This window comes from Stegostoma tigrinum, chromosome 17, assembly GCF_030684315.1.
Source record: "Stegostoma tigrinum isolate sSteTig4 chromosome 17, sSteTig4.hap1, whole genome shotgun sequence".
Classification (NCBI taxonomy): domain Eukaryota; kingdom Metazoa; phylum Chordata; class Chondrichthyes; order Orectolobiformes; family Stegostomatidae; genus Stegostoma; species Stegostoma tigrinum.
This window is the reverse complement of record NC_081370.1, coordinates 604,715-621,101: the sequence shown is the minus strand read 5'-3', so window position 1 is coordinate 621,101 and position 16,387 is coordinate 604,715. Positions and strand designations below refer to the sequence as shown.

Sequence of the window (16,387 nt, the reverse complement as noted above, 5' to 3'; positions counted from 1 at the left end):
CCAGGGAGCTTCAGAGGAGCAGGAAAGTTGACGTTTCGGGTCAGGACCCTTCTTCTTCAGAAAAGATTGCCGACCCAAAACATCAGCTTTCCTGCTCCTCTGATGCTGCCTGGCCTGCTGTGTTCGTCCAGCTCCACGCTGTTTTATCACAGTATTCCAGGTGTTGTCTGGCTGTTGCCTGGTATAGTTTTAGCAAAACCTCCCTACTTGTATTCTGCATTGCGTTTGAAATAAAGGCCAACATTCTATTTGTCTTCACCCATTGGTGTATCCCAGCTCTCCTCCCAATAACCACAGTGAATGACAAGAGGAGGTATCACTGTCGATCGGCTGGATCTCGGGCTTATCTTCTACTGAGTAACTCTTGAAGCTGAATCTGTGGTCCTTTTGCCGCTACCTTAACTGATACTAACGACTGAACACAACTTAAGAGACCGAAGGCAGGAGTATTATTCACTGATCTAATCCGTAGAGCATAGAAGAGCAGGCTCCTCACTGCTTGGAGCCCATCCTGACCTGCTGTGAACATTGATAGTTAAATGAAACCCTTGTTTCCCACCTTTCACCCTGCTTCCCCCAGTGTCACTTAAGGCAGCGCCCTCCCTCTTCAAGTTTTCAGGTCCCAGGTCAAATGAGTTCCAATGTATTTATGGAAGCAAAGATTGCGCAGGCCATTTGGCCCATACTGGTGTTTACGCTCCCCAAAAGCCTGCTTCATCCTACCCCATTGACACTGTCCATTCTTTGTCCAGTTTCTTCTTAGATGCATCAAATTTTTCAACCTTTGCCTACCAAGTCACACACTCAGGTCGCTCCTTAACTAAAGAGGATCCCGGAAGAGTTGAGTTTATTGGTGACTATCATATTGAAGAGCCCCCAGGTTTTGGGCCATGTGGTGACCGGGAAGATTTTCCCGATTAAATCCATTCTCAATTCGTCTCTTGCTCTTGACTTTTCTGGGGACTGTTCCCCGGAGACTGGAAGTCATGGTGACCGTCAGGTCTGTTAGCAAACCACCCCCCCACCCACCACCCCCAACCCCCACTGCCCCCATTCCAGGGAGAAGGTTAGAATGAGTAACTGTTGTTGTTTCAATCCTGTCAGGGTAAAGGGGGAGATGGGGGGCTAAGTATGGAAGTCCAAGCACAGGTGGAATAAAGCCACAGGACCCTGGAAAGCGACATGTGGAAGATCTGCTGATCTGGCTGGTCAGTACCCATCCCCATCCATTGTTTCAAGCTGCTCAAGCGGTGGGTTAGTCATCAGGAAACAAAGCACAGCAGCTCCACACAGTCAGTTGAATGCAACAGGAAGCATTTTATTTCTAAATAGCTGCTATAACATGTTAGCTGGATATTGTTCCCACACTCTCCATCATGAAAGTTGGTTTGTGGTAGACATATTAAAAGATGCTTCTACACACTGAAGAAAACAGTGACAACCATGTACACACAGCAATGCCCAGTTTATCCCCATACAAAATCAAAATTACCTTTAATTGATGATAAGAACCACAGTGTGTTTAACCGGGATGCATCAGTGGTATTTGCACAGTGTGATTTTTAAACTTTGATTCAGGTAGTTCACTCTTACTTGCACAGTTTCCATTCTTGCGTCAAGGGTCCCCTCGTTTGTGCAAATATAGATCACATCTTACAGATGCCTGTATGTATCCAAACCCAACCATCAATTGTGTGAATAGTGAGGAACACATTGAAAATAGTGAGGAACTCGAGTATTAGCAATGAGGAGCAGGCTGAGAATAGTGAGGAGTGCAGCGAGAATAGCGAGGAACTCATCTGTTAACAGGGAGAAACAAACGAAAGATTGCAGAATTGGTGGCAAACAGTGAAAGTGGTCAGGGGGGAATTGAGAATTCCCAAGTAAGGAGAGTGAGATTCGCGAGGAATGCAGTGCTAACCGCAGAAGCCACAAAGGGAGAACCGGAAGAGGACACAGTGAAGACACTGAAGAGTGTAATAGGATGAGCAAGTGGTGCGGTAGGAGTAATGAGAATAGTGAAGGACACGAGGCGGGGGCAGATCAGTGCAGGCTGTGGTAGGAACAGCAACACAGAGAATCTAATGCACACATTCATACACAGGCATACTTACACACACATACACACACACACAGACATTCACATACACATCCATACATAGACATTCTGATACAGATTCCCATGCACACGCAAAACAAAAAAATCGAACACTTAGGCTTGCAAAATAAAAGGATCTCTACCGAAGGGTTAATTAAAGGCCAGTCCAGTTACAAAGATTTGGCTGCGATCACAGCTGTCGATGCCCATCTCTCATGATGTGCTTTCTCCTGAACTAATTTCCTGTGGTCAGTTTTATTGGACCCGATCACCTCCACGTGGGCATTGCTCAGGTATTTGGATGCCTCCTGCGACCAGCTGATGTAATCATTTGATCTGTCGTGCGACCTCTTCTGTTCTTTTGTGTCTCTGGATGACAGCTCCCACTTCTCCGAGCTCTCCACCGGGAAGAAAGCGGAATAGTGATCCTCCAGGGATGACCCCTCGTCGTAAAACAGCAGGCTCCTGGACCGAACTGTGCAAAGTAAAGACAGGGAAGTGGTTAGGACTTGTACAGGCTAGGACAGAGGAAAATCGCTCCTGCTGGTGCAGGAAGCCCAGACAGACCTGCAATGAGAACAGAAATCACAGGAGGAAGGGAAGGAAGTGGAGGCCAGTCAATTTGCAGCCTAACGTGGCTTTCTTGTCCGTGCCCATAATCCTGCTTCCCACTGCCCGTGCCCGTAATCCTGCTTCCCACTGTCCGTGCCCGTAATCCTGCTTCCCATTGTCTGTGCCCATAATCCTGCTTCCCACTGTCCGTGCCCGTAATCCTGCTTCCCATTGTCCGTGCCCATAATCCTGCTTCCCACTGTCCGTGCCCGTAATCCTGCTTCCCATTGTCCGTGCCCATAATCCTGCTTCCCACTGCCCGTGCCCGTAATCCTGCTTCCCACTGTCCGTGCCCGTAATCCTGCTTCCCATTGTCTGTGCCCATAATCCTGCTTCCCACTGTCCGTGCCCGTAATCCTGCTTCCCATTGTCCGTGCCCGTAATCCTGCTTCCCACTGTCCGTGCCCGTAATCCTGCTTCCCATTGTCTGTGCCCATAATCCTGCTTCCCACTGTCCGTGCCCGTAATCCTGCTTCCCATTGTCCGTGCCCATAATCCTGCTTCCCATTGTCTGTGCCTATAATCCTGGATCCCTTTGTCTGTGCCCATAATCCTGTTTCCCATTGTCTGTGCCTAAAATCCTGCTCCCCATTGTCTGTGCCCATAATCCTGGATCCCATTGTCTGTGCCCATAATCTTGGATCCCAGTGTCTGTGCCCATAATCCTGGATCCCATTGCCAGTCATGAACGTGCCTAACTCTAGCTCGATTGTGTTCCGGTGACCCAGCCCCAACTGCTCTCCATTGAAGTGAGTTCCACAGATTGACATCTCTCATCGAGATTCCTCCTCAGTTCTCTTCAGACATTGTCAATTCCCAATTGGAACATTATCTTCAAAATGTCCAGTTATCACATCCTTGTTAACAGGGGTGAGAGTATTTCCTGTAATACTGATGGCTGGTGAGCTGGTCCTCAGCTCTGTCCTTCCTTTCTTAAATGCTGGTGTGACAACTGCAACCTTCCCATCCACAGGAACCATTTTACGGAATTTCGGAAAACAATCGCTAATGCATCAACTGTTTCTACAGCCAACTCCTTCAACACTCTGGGATATAAATCATCTGGTCCTGGGTATTTCTCAACTTCAGGTCCCAGTAACTTTTTTACTAATAGAAACTCAATAAACAATTCAGGGATGATCTAATTGAATTTTGTTTATTCACTCATGGCTCATTGGCATTGCTGGCAGGGCCAATGTTTTATTGCTGTCCCTAGTTGCCCTTCAGAAGGTGGTGTTGAGCTGCCTTCTTGAACCGCTGTAATTCATTTGCTACAGTTTGACCCACACTGCTCTTAGGGAGGGAATTCCAGGATTTTGATCCAGCAACAATAAAGGAAGGGTGATATATTTCCATGTCAGGATGGTGAGTGGCTTGGAGGGGAATTTGCAGGGGCTGGTGTTCTCACGTATCTGCTGCCCTTGTCCTTGTAGATGGAAGTGGTCATAGATTTGGAAGGTAATAAAATGTGAGGCTGAATGAACACAGCAGGCCAGGCAGCATCTCAGGAGCACAAAAGCTGACGTTTTGGGCCTAGGGTCTAGGCCCGAAATGGCAGCTTTTGTGCTCCTGAGATGCTGCTTGGCCTGCTGTGTTCATCCAGCCTCACATTTTATTATCCTGGATTCTCCAGCATCTGCAGTTCCCATTATCTCTATAGATTTGGAAGGTGCTGTCTAAGGATCTTTGGTGAATTTTTTCTTTATTCATTCACACGATGAGGGCATTAGAGATAAAGCCAGCATTACTGCCCATCTCTAACTGTCCAGAGAGCAGTTAAGAGTCAACCACATTGTTGTGGTAGATTTCTGCAGTACATTTTATAGACAGCGCATACTGATGCAACTGATCGCTAGTGATAAATGGAGTGCATGTTTATGGATGTGGTGCTAATCAAGCAGGGGCTGCTTTGTCCTGGATGGTGTCAAGTTTCTTGAGTGTTGTTGGGGCTGCATCCATCCAGGGCAAGGGGGGACTATTCCATCACACTCTTGACCTGTGTCTTGTAGATGGTGGGACAGGCTTTGGGGAGTCAGGAGGTGAGTTACTTGCTGCAGTATTCCCAGCTTCTGACCTACTCTTGTAGCCATTATATGGCGAGTCCAGTTGAGTTCTGGTCAACAGTGATGCCCAGGATATTGATAGTAGGGGATTCAATGATGGTAACACCACTGAATGTTAAGGGGCAGTGGCTCAATGGTCTCTTATTGGTGGTGGTCATAGCCTGCAATTTGTGTGGCATGATTATTACTCACCCCTGCCAGTCCAAGCCTGGATACTGTCCAGATCTTGTTGCATTTGGACATGGGCTGCTTCAGTTTCTGAGGGGTTGTGAATGGTGCTGAACGCTATGAAATCATCAGCGAACATCCCCACTTCTGATCTTATGATGGAGGGAAGGTCATTGATGAAGCAGCTGAAGATGGTTGGGCCTAGGACAGTACCCTGAGGAACTCCTGCAGAGATGTCCTGGAGCTGACATAACTAACATCCAATAACCACGATCATCTTCCTATGTGTCAGGTATGCCTCCAACCATCGGAGAGTTTGCCCCCTAATACCCATTGATTCCAGTCTTGCTAGGGCTCCTTGATGCCACGCTCGATTGAATGCAGCCTTGATGTCAAGGGCTGTCACTCTCACCTCACCCTCTGGAATTCAGCTCTTTTGTCCATGTTTGAGCCAAGGCTGAAATGAAGTCAGGAGCTGAATGGCCCTGGCAGAACCCAAACTGGGCGTCACTGAGCAGGTTATTGCTGAGCAGGCGCTGCTCGATAGCTGTTACTGACACCTTCCATCACTTTACTGATGATCAAGAGGAGACTGATGGGGCATTAATTGGCCGGGCTGGATTTGTCCTGGTTTTTTGTGTGCAGGACATATCTGGAAAATTTTCCACATTGCCGGGTAGATGCCAGTGTTTTATCTGTTAGGAATATGCTACCAATATGACAACAAGGAGTAAACTTCAGCAGTGTTTCACCAGCTGGCACTTTGGAGTGTAGGAGGACGTTCAAGCTTATTCTGCCAATCTACATGCTAACACCATGAATCATCATTGCATCTGTAATTCTTTGCTGATAAGATCATTAAGGGATTTAAAATCCAGGTAATTGGAGCAAAGTGACAGGCCTCCTGAGGTCCTGAAAGCTTCAACATAATTGCTTTGTACTTTCTTTGTTGCTGTGGCCAATGTGATAGCTGCTCAACCATTATTACTGAGGTGAGTTGCTTCCTGAGCAACCGGGAGCTGATGAACAGTGGTAAGGCAGGCCTATTCCACAAACGGGTGCACAGAAAGCCCTATCATGCATTCTGTTACCTATTCCAGTTCATCCTCACCTAATCCCACTGTGGGCCAAATGGAGGGATACAGCCCAGAGGAGGTGTAAAATCGTTCTATACAAGAGGGGAACCAATTCCGCTAAGCCACAAAAATCCACGGGGAGGGGGCAATGTGGATCTACTCTTCACACAGAGAATGCTAAGAGAATATTTGGTCACTCTACTTGACCAAAGAACATCGGTGAAAACGGTTTCCAGTGGCTCATTTGCCGGAGGACTCAGATTTAAAGCAATTTGTGATGGTCTGGAATGTGCTGCCTGAGCGAGTGGTGGAGGCAGATACAACCGTGACGTTCAGTGGAGGATAGGATAAATACTGGGAAAGGGGGGAAACATGGCCAAGCTCCAGGTGCGTGAGACTAATCAGGCAGCCCAGCCAAGGGAGAATTTTCAAGGGGTGGGGCTGAGTGGCCTCCAGCAACGCTATCAGGCAGGAATCCCCGCCTCTATAGCTTTAAGGCAAGTGTGGCCGCCCTGATTACGACTTTACAGCTCCTGGAGCGTGGCCCCCAGTCACAGGGACAGAAACAAGGGCAGGCCACCAGCCCCATCCCACCTTCCTGATGGGAGCAGGGATGGCAGCAACATCCACCCTGCCGAAGGCAAAACACTGCGCAGATCCGAAACATACTCAGAAATTGCTGGAGAGAAACTCAACAGGTCTGGCAGCACCCTGGGGAGAGAAAGCAGAGCTAAGGCTTTGGGTCCAGTGACCCTTCTTCAGAATTCCAGACTTCTGTGGTCTCTAGGAACCCTGTCAGACTGAAAATGTTAACGATCTCAGTCTGCCCCTTGGTAAATATCGCCTGGTCTCCTGATTGTTTCTCGAATTGGCCGTCCTTATAGACATTTACATTATAAAGGCAGGAGACTTTGTACCATTACCAGGGAGATGTCACTAACACCCAACGTGTCTCTTTTACTGCTTTGGATTCTTTCTTCTACAGCTGGGGGCATGAGAGCAGGGGGAAATGGCGGGGGGTGGGTGGGAGAGGTGTGCAAAGTACCTGAACTCTGTTTATTGTTGGCCAAGTGGGCAAAAGTATCTGAGCTGGAGGGCATTTTTTGCAATCCTTACAGCTTGTGGATTTCTGACTGGGCGGTGTGTCCCAGTGGCTGGACCTGAGCCCAGACTATGACTGGACTCATGTTACTGAGTCTCTTGAAGGCACAGGAAACTTCAAGCTCCTGGGCCCAGAAACTGCCGAATGCCAGGGACCAAGTGCTACAGGATGATTGGAATTCCCCTCTCTGCATCTTAACAGGAGGCCTCAGCTTGTTTATAACTGGAGCAGTAACCCTTGCTCTAAAGCTACAGGGGAAGGGACATCAGAACCATGTTCTAAATCACAGAACTGTTATGGTGCAGAACGAGGTAATTCAGCCCATCATATCTACACTGGCTGTTCCAACGCGAACCTAGTGCCAATCTCCTGCTTTTACGCTGCTTTCTGGTATATTATTTTGACCTCGCTATTACAAGGATCAGTGCCTGGGTGCCAGCTCACAATCTGCTCAATGGATGTGGACCGCATGAAATGTTTCTAAGTCTGACGATGATATAAAACCAGGCAGGGATGTGTGTAGTTGGGAGGACACAAACAGGCTTCAAAAGAGGCAAGAGTGAGCAGGCATGAGCAGGGCAATCGGAATATAACGCAGAGAGGTGAGGGGTGACCTACTTCGGGAGGGGGCAGAGCATTCTGTAAGTGGAAAGAGAATGGAAAGTTTTAATGAAGGTGCCTTGCTCACAAGTTACTGAGAGCTGGCATTTAGGAACAATTCATGAAAGTAACGGGCTGGGTGGTGGTAACGGTGCTTACGAGGCAGCATTACTGTAGAGAGCTGTCCCATTGGATTTAGGCAGCATTTAATCTGACACGAATCCAAACAGAGTCTAATTTGGGGTGAGAGCGGGTTGTTCCACTCTGTGTTTGATGTAATTTTGCTCTTGCAGTGAGGGTTCAGAATAAAGCTGAGTCAAATACCCACGTTTGGCATCTCTCCTCATTTTCACTGATTTGAAAGAGAAATAAAATTGTAGGGCAGAAGGGTAACAGATGACTGTATGGGTGATGCATGCTTGACACTAATGCCCAATGGCAAAATTACCTTCCCAGGGCATATGGCCCTGGTTCTGAGAATGTGATGCCAGTCTCAGTGACTGAATGAAGGGGCGTGGCATTCTGTCAGACTGGAGATACAGGACATAGGTTTGCCAACTGGGGCACAAGGAGTGGAGATTCACAAATCGAAGCCTACAGCGAACAGCCTCACGAAGCAATACTCACTCTGGCTAGTGGTGTAGACATCAGATGCAGACAGTGGAGCTGTTTTGACTGTCTGGGAGCCAGTGGAGAATTCTGGGAGACAGGGCATGAAGGAGCCCAAGACTAGCACAAAACAGACCACCACAACCTGTCAAAGCAAACATAATGTCCAGTAAAGAGATACTCACAAAACAAGTTCCTGTTTCAAATGCAGCAAGCACTGTCAGTCAGCATTGAGTGTATTTTATCAGGAACAGGAAAATACCACGATTACTGGTACAGTCAATCAGTATTGAGTGTGTTATATCAGGAGTACAGTCGGTCAGCAGTGAGTGTATTTTAGAGTGCAGGAAACACTATGATTACTGGTACAGTCAGTCAGCACTGAGTGTATTTTATCGGGAACAGGAAAACACCACGATTACTGGTACAGTCGGTCAGCACTGAGTGTATTATATTAGGTACAGGAAACACCACCATTACTGGTACAGTCAGTCAGCACTGAGCGTATTATATTAGGTACAGGAAACACTGCGATTACTGGTACAGTCGGTCAGCACTGAGTGTATTTTATTAGGTACAGGAAACACTATGATTACTGGTACAGTCGGTCAGCACTGAGTGTATTTTACAGTCCCAGGTCTATCCAGGTTGCTGTTTGGTCCTGGACCTTACCATCAGGCAGGTTCCTGTTTGTGTCGATGCCACCCGACAGGGGCGAGGTACCTTCCCAGCCACTAACGCCTGCAGTTTCTGCAGCTGCTGTAACAGGGTCCTGAAATAACAAAAGGTGAGGTTCATTATCATCGCATTTTACCCTCCTCACAGCTGGGGTGGGGGGGTGCGGGGAGGTGACAACTGTGAGACAGGGGTTTGTCAGCAGTCCAGTAATCCTGCAGTCTCACCTCATGTTCTGAGGGTATGAGTTCAAATCCCACCAGAGCAAATTAGTTTTGATGTATTTAATAAACATCAAATTGAAATCTTAATAGCATAACTGTAGAAGCATCTTGGTTCATAAAATCCCATCCAGTTCATCAATTTTTTATTAGGGTAAGAAACTTGTTGTCATTCCCTGGTGCAGCCTATGTGTGATTGCAAACCATAGATCAGAGAATCACAGAATCCTTACAGTGTGGAAACAGACCCTTCGGCCCGACAAGTCCACACTGACACTCAGAGCATCCCACCCAGACCCATCCCCCTAATCTACACATCCCTGAACACTGCGGGCAATTTAGCATGACCGATCCACCTAGCCTGCACATCTCTGGATGTGATCTCCCAAATGCGAGTTGACTTTTTTTTAACTTGCCTCCGAATTGAACCTGGGGGCAATTTGGAATGGGCAATAAAAACGGCTTTTGCCAGCAACATCCACACCCGCGAAAGAATAAATCCATTTCAGAGTTTTCTCACGTCTCATCTGTTTTAATCTGTCTCCCTGTCTTCTCCTACGTAACAGGGGTGACACTGGAAATCAAATGGCGTCCCAGAGTTTATTCGTTAATCTTAACAGCCCCGGCGGCCAAAATAAAATGGAGAGATTTTCTAATCGCGAGTCATATTTTTTTTAAAAATTCTGGTGCAAATGATGCTGTCTCCTCAATGAAAGAAGCTTGTTATTACTGCGCGGTGGTCAGTTGTTTAAAAAGGTCAGTGTCACAGTGTTCAGAATTCCTGCCTTGTCCTCCTTAAAGGAGATTAAGTTTCCCACCACTAGCCACCAGGTTAAACATCCACTCCCCTCCACGTCTGCTGCCCGGTCACCATTTCAGTTTGCTTTGTGGGATCTCACTTTGCACCAACTGGCCGCTGACAGGCGCTACATAAGTGCAGCTCCTCCTTTTCTGCTGGTCAATACTTGGTTCAGAGAAAGCCTGAGAGAGAAAGGGCTGCGGGGGGCGGGGGGGGGGAGGAGACAGCGGTGGGGTGGGGAGGCTAGGCTCAGCAACTGGGGTGTCCTGCACCCACTGCTGGGCAGGACAAGGTGCTGCAGGGGAGGGGCCGCGGATTTGCACCGCAGCAAAGCCTCTCCACAACATCCCCGTCCAAAGTGGGTGACCTCCACCTCCTACAAGTACAAGAGCAGTAGATACACCACTTCGCCTCCAAGTCGCACAGCCCTCCCTGCCTTGGGCTTGGATTATTCCGCGGGGTACCCACACTGCGCAAACTGCCGCGAATTGCAACGTGGGTTCATCGTCACCTTCTCAACTGAGAAAGCTTGCTCTCCTCTCCGTGGATGCTGTCTGACCAGTGTTTCTTGTTTGCAATACTCTAACAATGTTATTGTAAAACTGCTCTTGCTTCAGCGGTGAAAGCTGCAGATTACACAGTGTCTCCAGCAGAGGGTACTGTTGTCCACAGTAAGCTGGTAGCCAGCCTGCTACACTTGCCCCCACACCTCCTCCCTCACCCCTATCCCAGGCCCCAAGATGACTTTCCATATTAAGCAGAGGTTCACCTGCACATCTGCCAATGTGATATACTGCATCCACTGTACCTGGTGTGGCTTCCTCTACATTGGGGAAACCAAGCGGAGGCTTGGGGACCGCTTTGCAGAACACCTCCGCTCGGTTCGCAATAAACAACTGCACCTCCCAGTCGCAAACCATTTCCACTCCCCCTCCCATTCTCTAGATGACATGTCCATCATGGGCCTCCTGCAGTGCCACAATGATGCCACCCGAAGGTTGCAGGAACAGCAACTCATATTCCGCCTGGGAACCCTGCAGCCCAATGGTATCAATGTGGACTTCACCAGCTTCAAAATCTCCCCTTCTACCGCATCCCAAAACCAGCCCAGTTCGTCCCCTCCCCCCACTGCACCACACAACCAGCCCAGCTCTTCCCCCCCACCCACTGCATCCCAAAACCAGTCCAACCTGTCTCTGCCTCCATAACCGGTTCTTCCTCTCACCCATCCCTTCCTCCCACCCCAAGCTGCACCCCCATCTACCTACTAACCTCATCCCACCTCCTTGACCTGTCTGTCTTCCCTGGACTGACCTATCCCCTCCCTACCTCCCCATCTACACTCTCTCCACCTATCTTCTTTTCTCTCCATCTTCGATCCGCCTCCCCCTCTCTCCCTATTTATTCCAGTTCCCTCTCCCCATCCCCCTATCTGATGAAGGGTCTAGGCCCAAAACGTCAGCTTTTGTGCTCCTGAGATGCTGCTTGGCCTGCTGTGTTTATCCAGCCTCACATTTTGTTATCTCACCACTGGGATCCTGAGGTACTAATCCCAGTGTTGAGAATGGCACTGCGGTGGGCAGCTTTTGGTGCTGCTCAACCTCTTGTGGCCTACAATTTACAGCCAGGAAAGGAGAGGATCTGCACTAATGAGGTGAACTGGCTGTTGGAGCAGACCACCCAGCTCCCGAACAATGAGTCAATTTGTGAAGTGCAGACTCCGTCTGCTGGAGCCGGGGACTTCAGGATTTCTCTCTGTGCTGGGAGGATGTCAAAAAGCTGTATTTGTTTGGGTTGAAGTGAAGGTATCTCGAAAAGAAAGCTTTTCTTTGCATTCATTCACAGGATGTGGGCATTGCTGGCCAGGTCAGTATTTAATGCCCGACCCTAATTGCCATTAAGATGGGTGATCATGAGCTGCCTTCACACAATCATAGAGGAAAGGCCCTTCAGCCCACTGTCAGACTAACCCACTTGATCCTTCTTGAACCGCTAGGGTGTAGCAGACCCATAATGCTGTTATGGAGGAAGTTCCTGGAAATGGATCCATTGACACGGTGATATATTTCCAAGTCAGGATGGGGAGTGTCTTGCAGGGGGTAGTGTTCCCATGTGTCTGCTGCCCCTTGTCCTTCAGAATGGAAGTGGGTCGTGGGTTTGGAAGGTGCTGCCTGAGGATCTTTGGTGAATTTCTGCGGGGCATCTTGTAGATGGTACACACTGCTGCTACCGCGAGTCGGTGGTGGGGGGAGTGAGTGTTGAAGGTGGGGTGTGGAGGTGGGGGTGTGGCTTTGACTTTGATACCATTGCTCACATCTTTAAACATCCCAGAGCGCTTAACAGCCAATAAAAGAAAGCATTGTAATTTAGGCAAGCTGCAGCAAGTGGTTGATGCACAGCAAGATCCCAAGAACAGCAAGAGATGAATAACCTTCTAATTGTTGTTGAACTTCCTTGTATCTTTTGCATTCACCACAGGACCTCTGTTTAACAGTTAATTCAAAGTCAATGGCAGAGGAATGACTGCGTGCACACCTATGCCCCGGCCAGCTCACTGCCTGGTCAGCATTTCAATTTTCGTTATGGGATCTTACTTTGCGCCAACTGGCCACTGGAGGCGCTATATAAGTGCAGCTCCTTCTTTTTGTCTTTTCCAGTGGTCACTACTTGGTTCAGAGAAATCCTGTGAGAGACGGGGGGGGGGTGGGGAAAACAGCTGCGAAAAGTCGGGTGGGGGAGGGTGGGTTGAGCAGGACAGGGGTGCTTTAGGAGAGGGGCAGCAGAAGTTTAGTCCAGGAACTGGCCACAGTCCAGCCTTTGCTGTGGGGGAGGGCGTCAAGGACAGAACATTGGGGGGTTTCAAACGGGTCAGAGTTTGCACGATTGGTAAAGTCTGCGGCAGACCCTGCAACACTTGCATTGATTTAGCCCCTGCAACAGCCCAAAGTCGTATCATCGAATAATTAGTGATTGCAGAGGCCTCATGAAGCGGGCCGGGGGGGGGGGGGGGGGTCGGTGTTCTGACAGCCTGGTGAAAGTGGGCTGGGGGAGGGAGCAGGGCAGGGGAACTGAACAGAACGCAGCTTACTTACCGATTCACGTTCTCCAGGGTCTCCACCTTCTTCCAGAGCTCATTATTCTCTGAAGTGTAAGTCTCCACTCTGCCAAGGACAAAACAATGGATCCGATAAACTCTGGGTCACTTGAGGTTACAAAACCATTTGTCCCAGATTTGGGAATGGATTTGGGATTGAGTGAACGAGTGAAATCCAACAGCGGTGTCAAGTCAGCCCCAGATCCAGTACGGAGCAGCCAGGGAACATCCTTAATTGGGTGAGCCAGCATTTTCAAATGTTCAGAGTTTAATTTCCTAGTGGCTATCCAATAAGGTGCTAGCATAACACAGGCTATGAATATAATTCTGGCACTGCACTAATTCAGGGGCTGTAGCTTCATTGTAAAATGCTGCTGGCAGACTATCCACCCCAAAGCCAGCCCCTCACATTGACTGTGGCTCATCTCCCACTGGGGTGACCACCTCAGAGCCCACCATAGCCTCAGCCCTGCTATTTCACAGCAGGGACAAAGCTGTGTGACGGACACAGGGAGGCTGAGAGCTGAGGGACAAAATCTGCCCTTGAACATCAGTGAGCTATCCTCACAGAGGGATTTACAAGGTGCTTATACTGATCAGTGCCTCCTGTGCACACACTCACACAGAGCACATCAGGAAATTGTTTACCAGCGTGTGACAAAGCAGGATGTGTTAGAATCATAGACACTGTGGGTGCAATCAGAAAAAAAAAATCCTTACTCAGTCTGGCACCATCCTCAATACCCTGCATTTCCCATAGCTACTCCAGCTAGCCTGCACAATTTAGCACAGCCAATCCACCTAACCTGCACACCAGGAGGAAATCAGAGCACCCACAGGAGAGCGTGCAAACTTCAAGCTGACCAGTGGAATTGAACCTGGGTCCCTGGTGCTGTGAGGCAGCCGTGCTAACCACTGAGCCACCGTGCCACTCACACAGACTGTGAAACCCCCAATGCCTATCCCAGTAACCCCTGATGTCAAAACAAAAAGCACATAACCCGCTATTTCACATTGCTGTCAAAACACACATTGGAAAATCAGCAGTGCCAAGCTTTGCAATGAGCCACATCTCCGCAGAGAGCTGTCACCCCTAAACGCACATTGTTTTACAGGCCAGGCTACTTACTTCTTTTCAAGACTATCCACATATTCCTTCTTCTTCCTCCGGCTCTCCTGTGCAGAAATCTGAGGAAAATGGCAGAGTTGCAGTGTTAGGACCCAGTCAACTAGACAGCTTCCACTCTCATACCATCACAGTGACTGATCAGTTCACCCAATCACTGACCCTCCCAGACAAAGTTGGACAGTTTCAAGCTGTATTCTGATGAAGGGGCTCGGATAGTTTATACGCTGAATAGTCGGCGTGAATTAGAGGCTGGGATTGAATCGCGTGGATCAGACAGTGTATGTAACAGGATAACAGAGATCTGGGAATAAACCACTAGGCTGGAATATAATTGAGGGGTTTGGGTAATGTATAAATAGGATAATGGATAGATACCTGGGAATGAGTTACAGGCTGGGTTTTAACCGAACAGGATCAGATGATTGAGAGAAATGAATAGTAGAGATTTAGGAGTGAGCTGCGGGCTGGGATTTAATTAAGGGGTTCAACCTTCTAAGGCAGATGTCACTCCTGGCACTAACTGCAAGAAGAACAGTCTGTGTCATTGAGTGTGGAAAACAATTGATGTTTAACAGGAGATAATGTCTGATTGAACAATAGGGAGGGATGAGCAGTCTGTGGTGTCACTTGTGTGTGTCTGATGATAAATTCATGACACATTGTGTAGTAGCACAAGTATAATGGCGACAGTTGATCACTCCTGTGGGGACAGGACACACAGCCTGGTGCACTCCATTGATTAAACAGGGCCCTTAGCCCTCTACTGATGTCATGGACATGGATTGGGATGGGGATAGTAGCAGTTAACTGGTCCCTCAGGTTTGCAAGTGGCCCCAGGCTGACAGCCTCCTCGGTTTGCAGTGAACTGGGATTTCGAGTCTTTACCTTGTTCTTGATTTTTCTTCGGACCCGCTTGAGGGCCTTCTCCTCAGCTTTCGTGAGCGGCAGCTTGGTGGGGATTGGGTATCCCTCGGCGATCAGAGTGCGCTTTTCCTCCTCGGTCAACAGGAGGGGGCCCGAAGTCCCTTGGAGTTTCTGGCAAGAGAAGAAAGCCCAAAATTCACCAGGGCACAATCACAACGCTTCCTGACAAAAGTCACACGTTGCATTCAGCACCTATTGGTTTTCGCAGGGGCCGGCGTGGTTTGGTTTTTGTTTGGGAACCTCCGACACGACTGAACCGCAAATGCGACCCTTAAGGCAACAGAGTCATTGTAGGACAGCCTGCCCCGTTCACCATGGGCCAGCCACACTGGGCAACTGAGTGTCCCCCTGCTGCTGTTGACCTCAGTACCCCGGCTTCAGGAGACGTTGGTCAGCCGCTGTGCACCCACCCACCCCAATGCCCCCATGCAGTTGCGGGCACTCGGGGCGGTGGGGGGTGGGGGGAGACGGGATAGGGCTGTGCGTTTGTCACCCGCCCCGGCCTGCCTACAGATAGCGGGCATTGATTTGAGCCACCAAGGGGCACACGTGGCCATTAGAACTGATTCCCAGCAGAACTCTTGAACTGAGAGAACAAGATGTTGTTTAAGGCTGTGGGAGGTAAAGTGAAGCCTGAGAAATGTAAAACGAAAATAGAAACAGATTCTACCAAATAAAAACTTCAAACTGGCATTCAGATGGTTAAAGCAGTTGTTGATATTTATTGAAGAATAAATATTTTAAAGCTCCATATATGCCCCAGCAATACAATCTCTATTTCACCAATTAACCAACTCACAGAGACACTAGTCAGCAACAGTGCTCTGTTGAAGGCAGGGTCCCAAGTAAAATATTTCTCAGAGAATAGGTTCCAGGTTGTGGAACCCACCTATTTGATGAATAACATTGCCTGCTACTTTTGTTCTAAAGTTCCATTCCTCTCTCCTCCCTTACATCCATAAATAATCCCCCCGGCTGCCACAATTCCCAAACCATGTTTTCACTGGCTGCTCGCCGCGCTCCTGTCCCTTTCTCACACGGGAGTTCCAGCCGACGAAACAGAAATAAAGGCCTGCATTTATCTAGCGCCTCAGGGCACAGCAAAGTGCCACTCCCGGGCTGTAATGGCCATGCAGCATAATCGCCCTCTGGAAGTCGGGTGGGGCCAGAGGGAGGTTAACGCACAGCACGATCCTACAAATAGCGTAAGTCGTCAA

At 48.8% G+C, this 16,387-nt stretch overlaps 1 protein-coding gene across 2 annotated transcripts in view; it reads right to left on the bottom strand.

The window, feature by feature from the left end:
• Positions 1-1,297: 1,297 nt before the first annotated feature.
• The window catches only part of creb3l1 (cAMP responsive element binding protein 3-like 1), a 139,996-nt gene continuing 124,906 nt past the window's right edge, over positions 1,298-16,387 (bottom strand). For both annotated transcript variants that reach the window (XM_048545526.1, XM_059651849.1), the window contains exons 6-11: positions 15,132-15,281; positions 14,247-14,305; positions 13,116-13,184; positions 9,001-9,100; positions 8,347-8,473; positions 1,298-2,573 (exon numbers count right to left, since the gene is read on the bottom strand). In XM_048545526.1, coding sequence (XP_048401483.1) covers positions 2,269-2,573; positions 8,347-8,473; positions 9,001-9,100; positions 13,116-13,184; positions 14,247-14,305; positions 15,132-15,281 — 810 coding nt within the window. In that variant the 3' untranslated portion in view covers positions 1,298-2,268. The remainder of the gene's footprint in view (positions 2,574-8,346; positions 8,474-9,000; positions 9,101-13,115; positions 13,185-14,246; positions 14,306-15,131; positions 15,282-16,387) is intronic.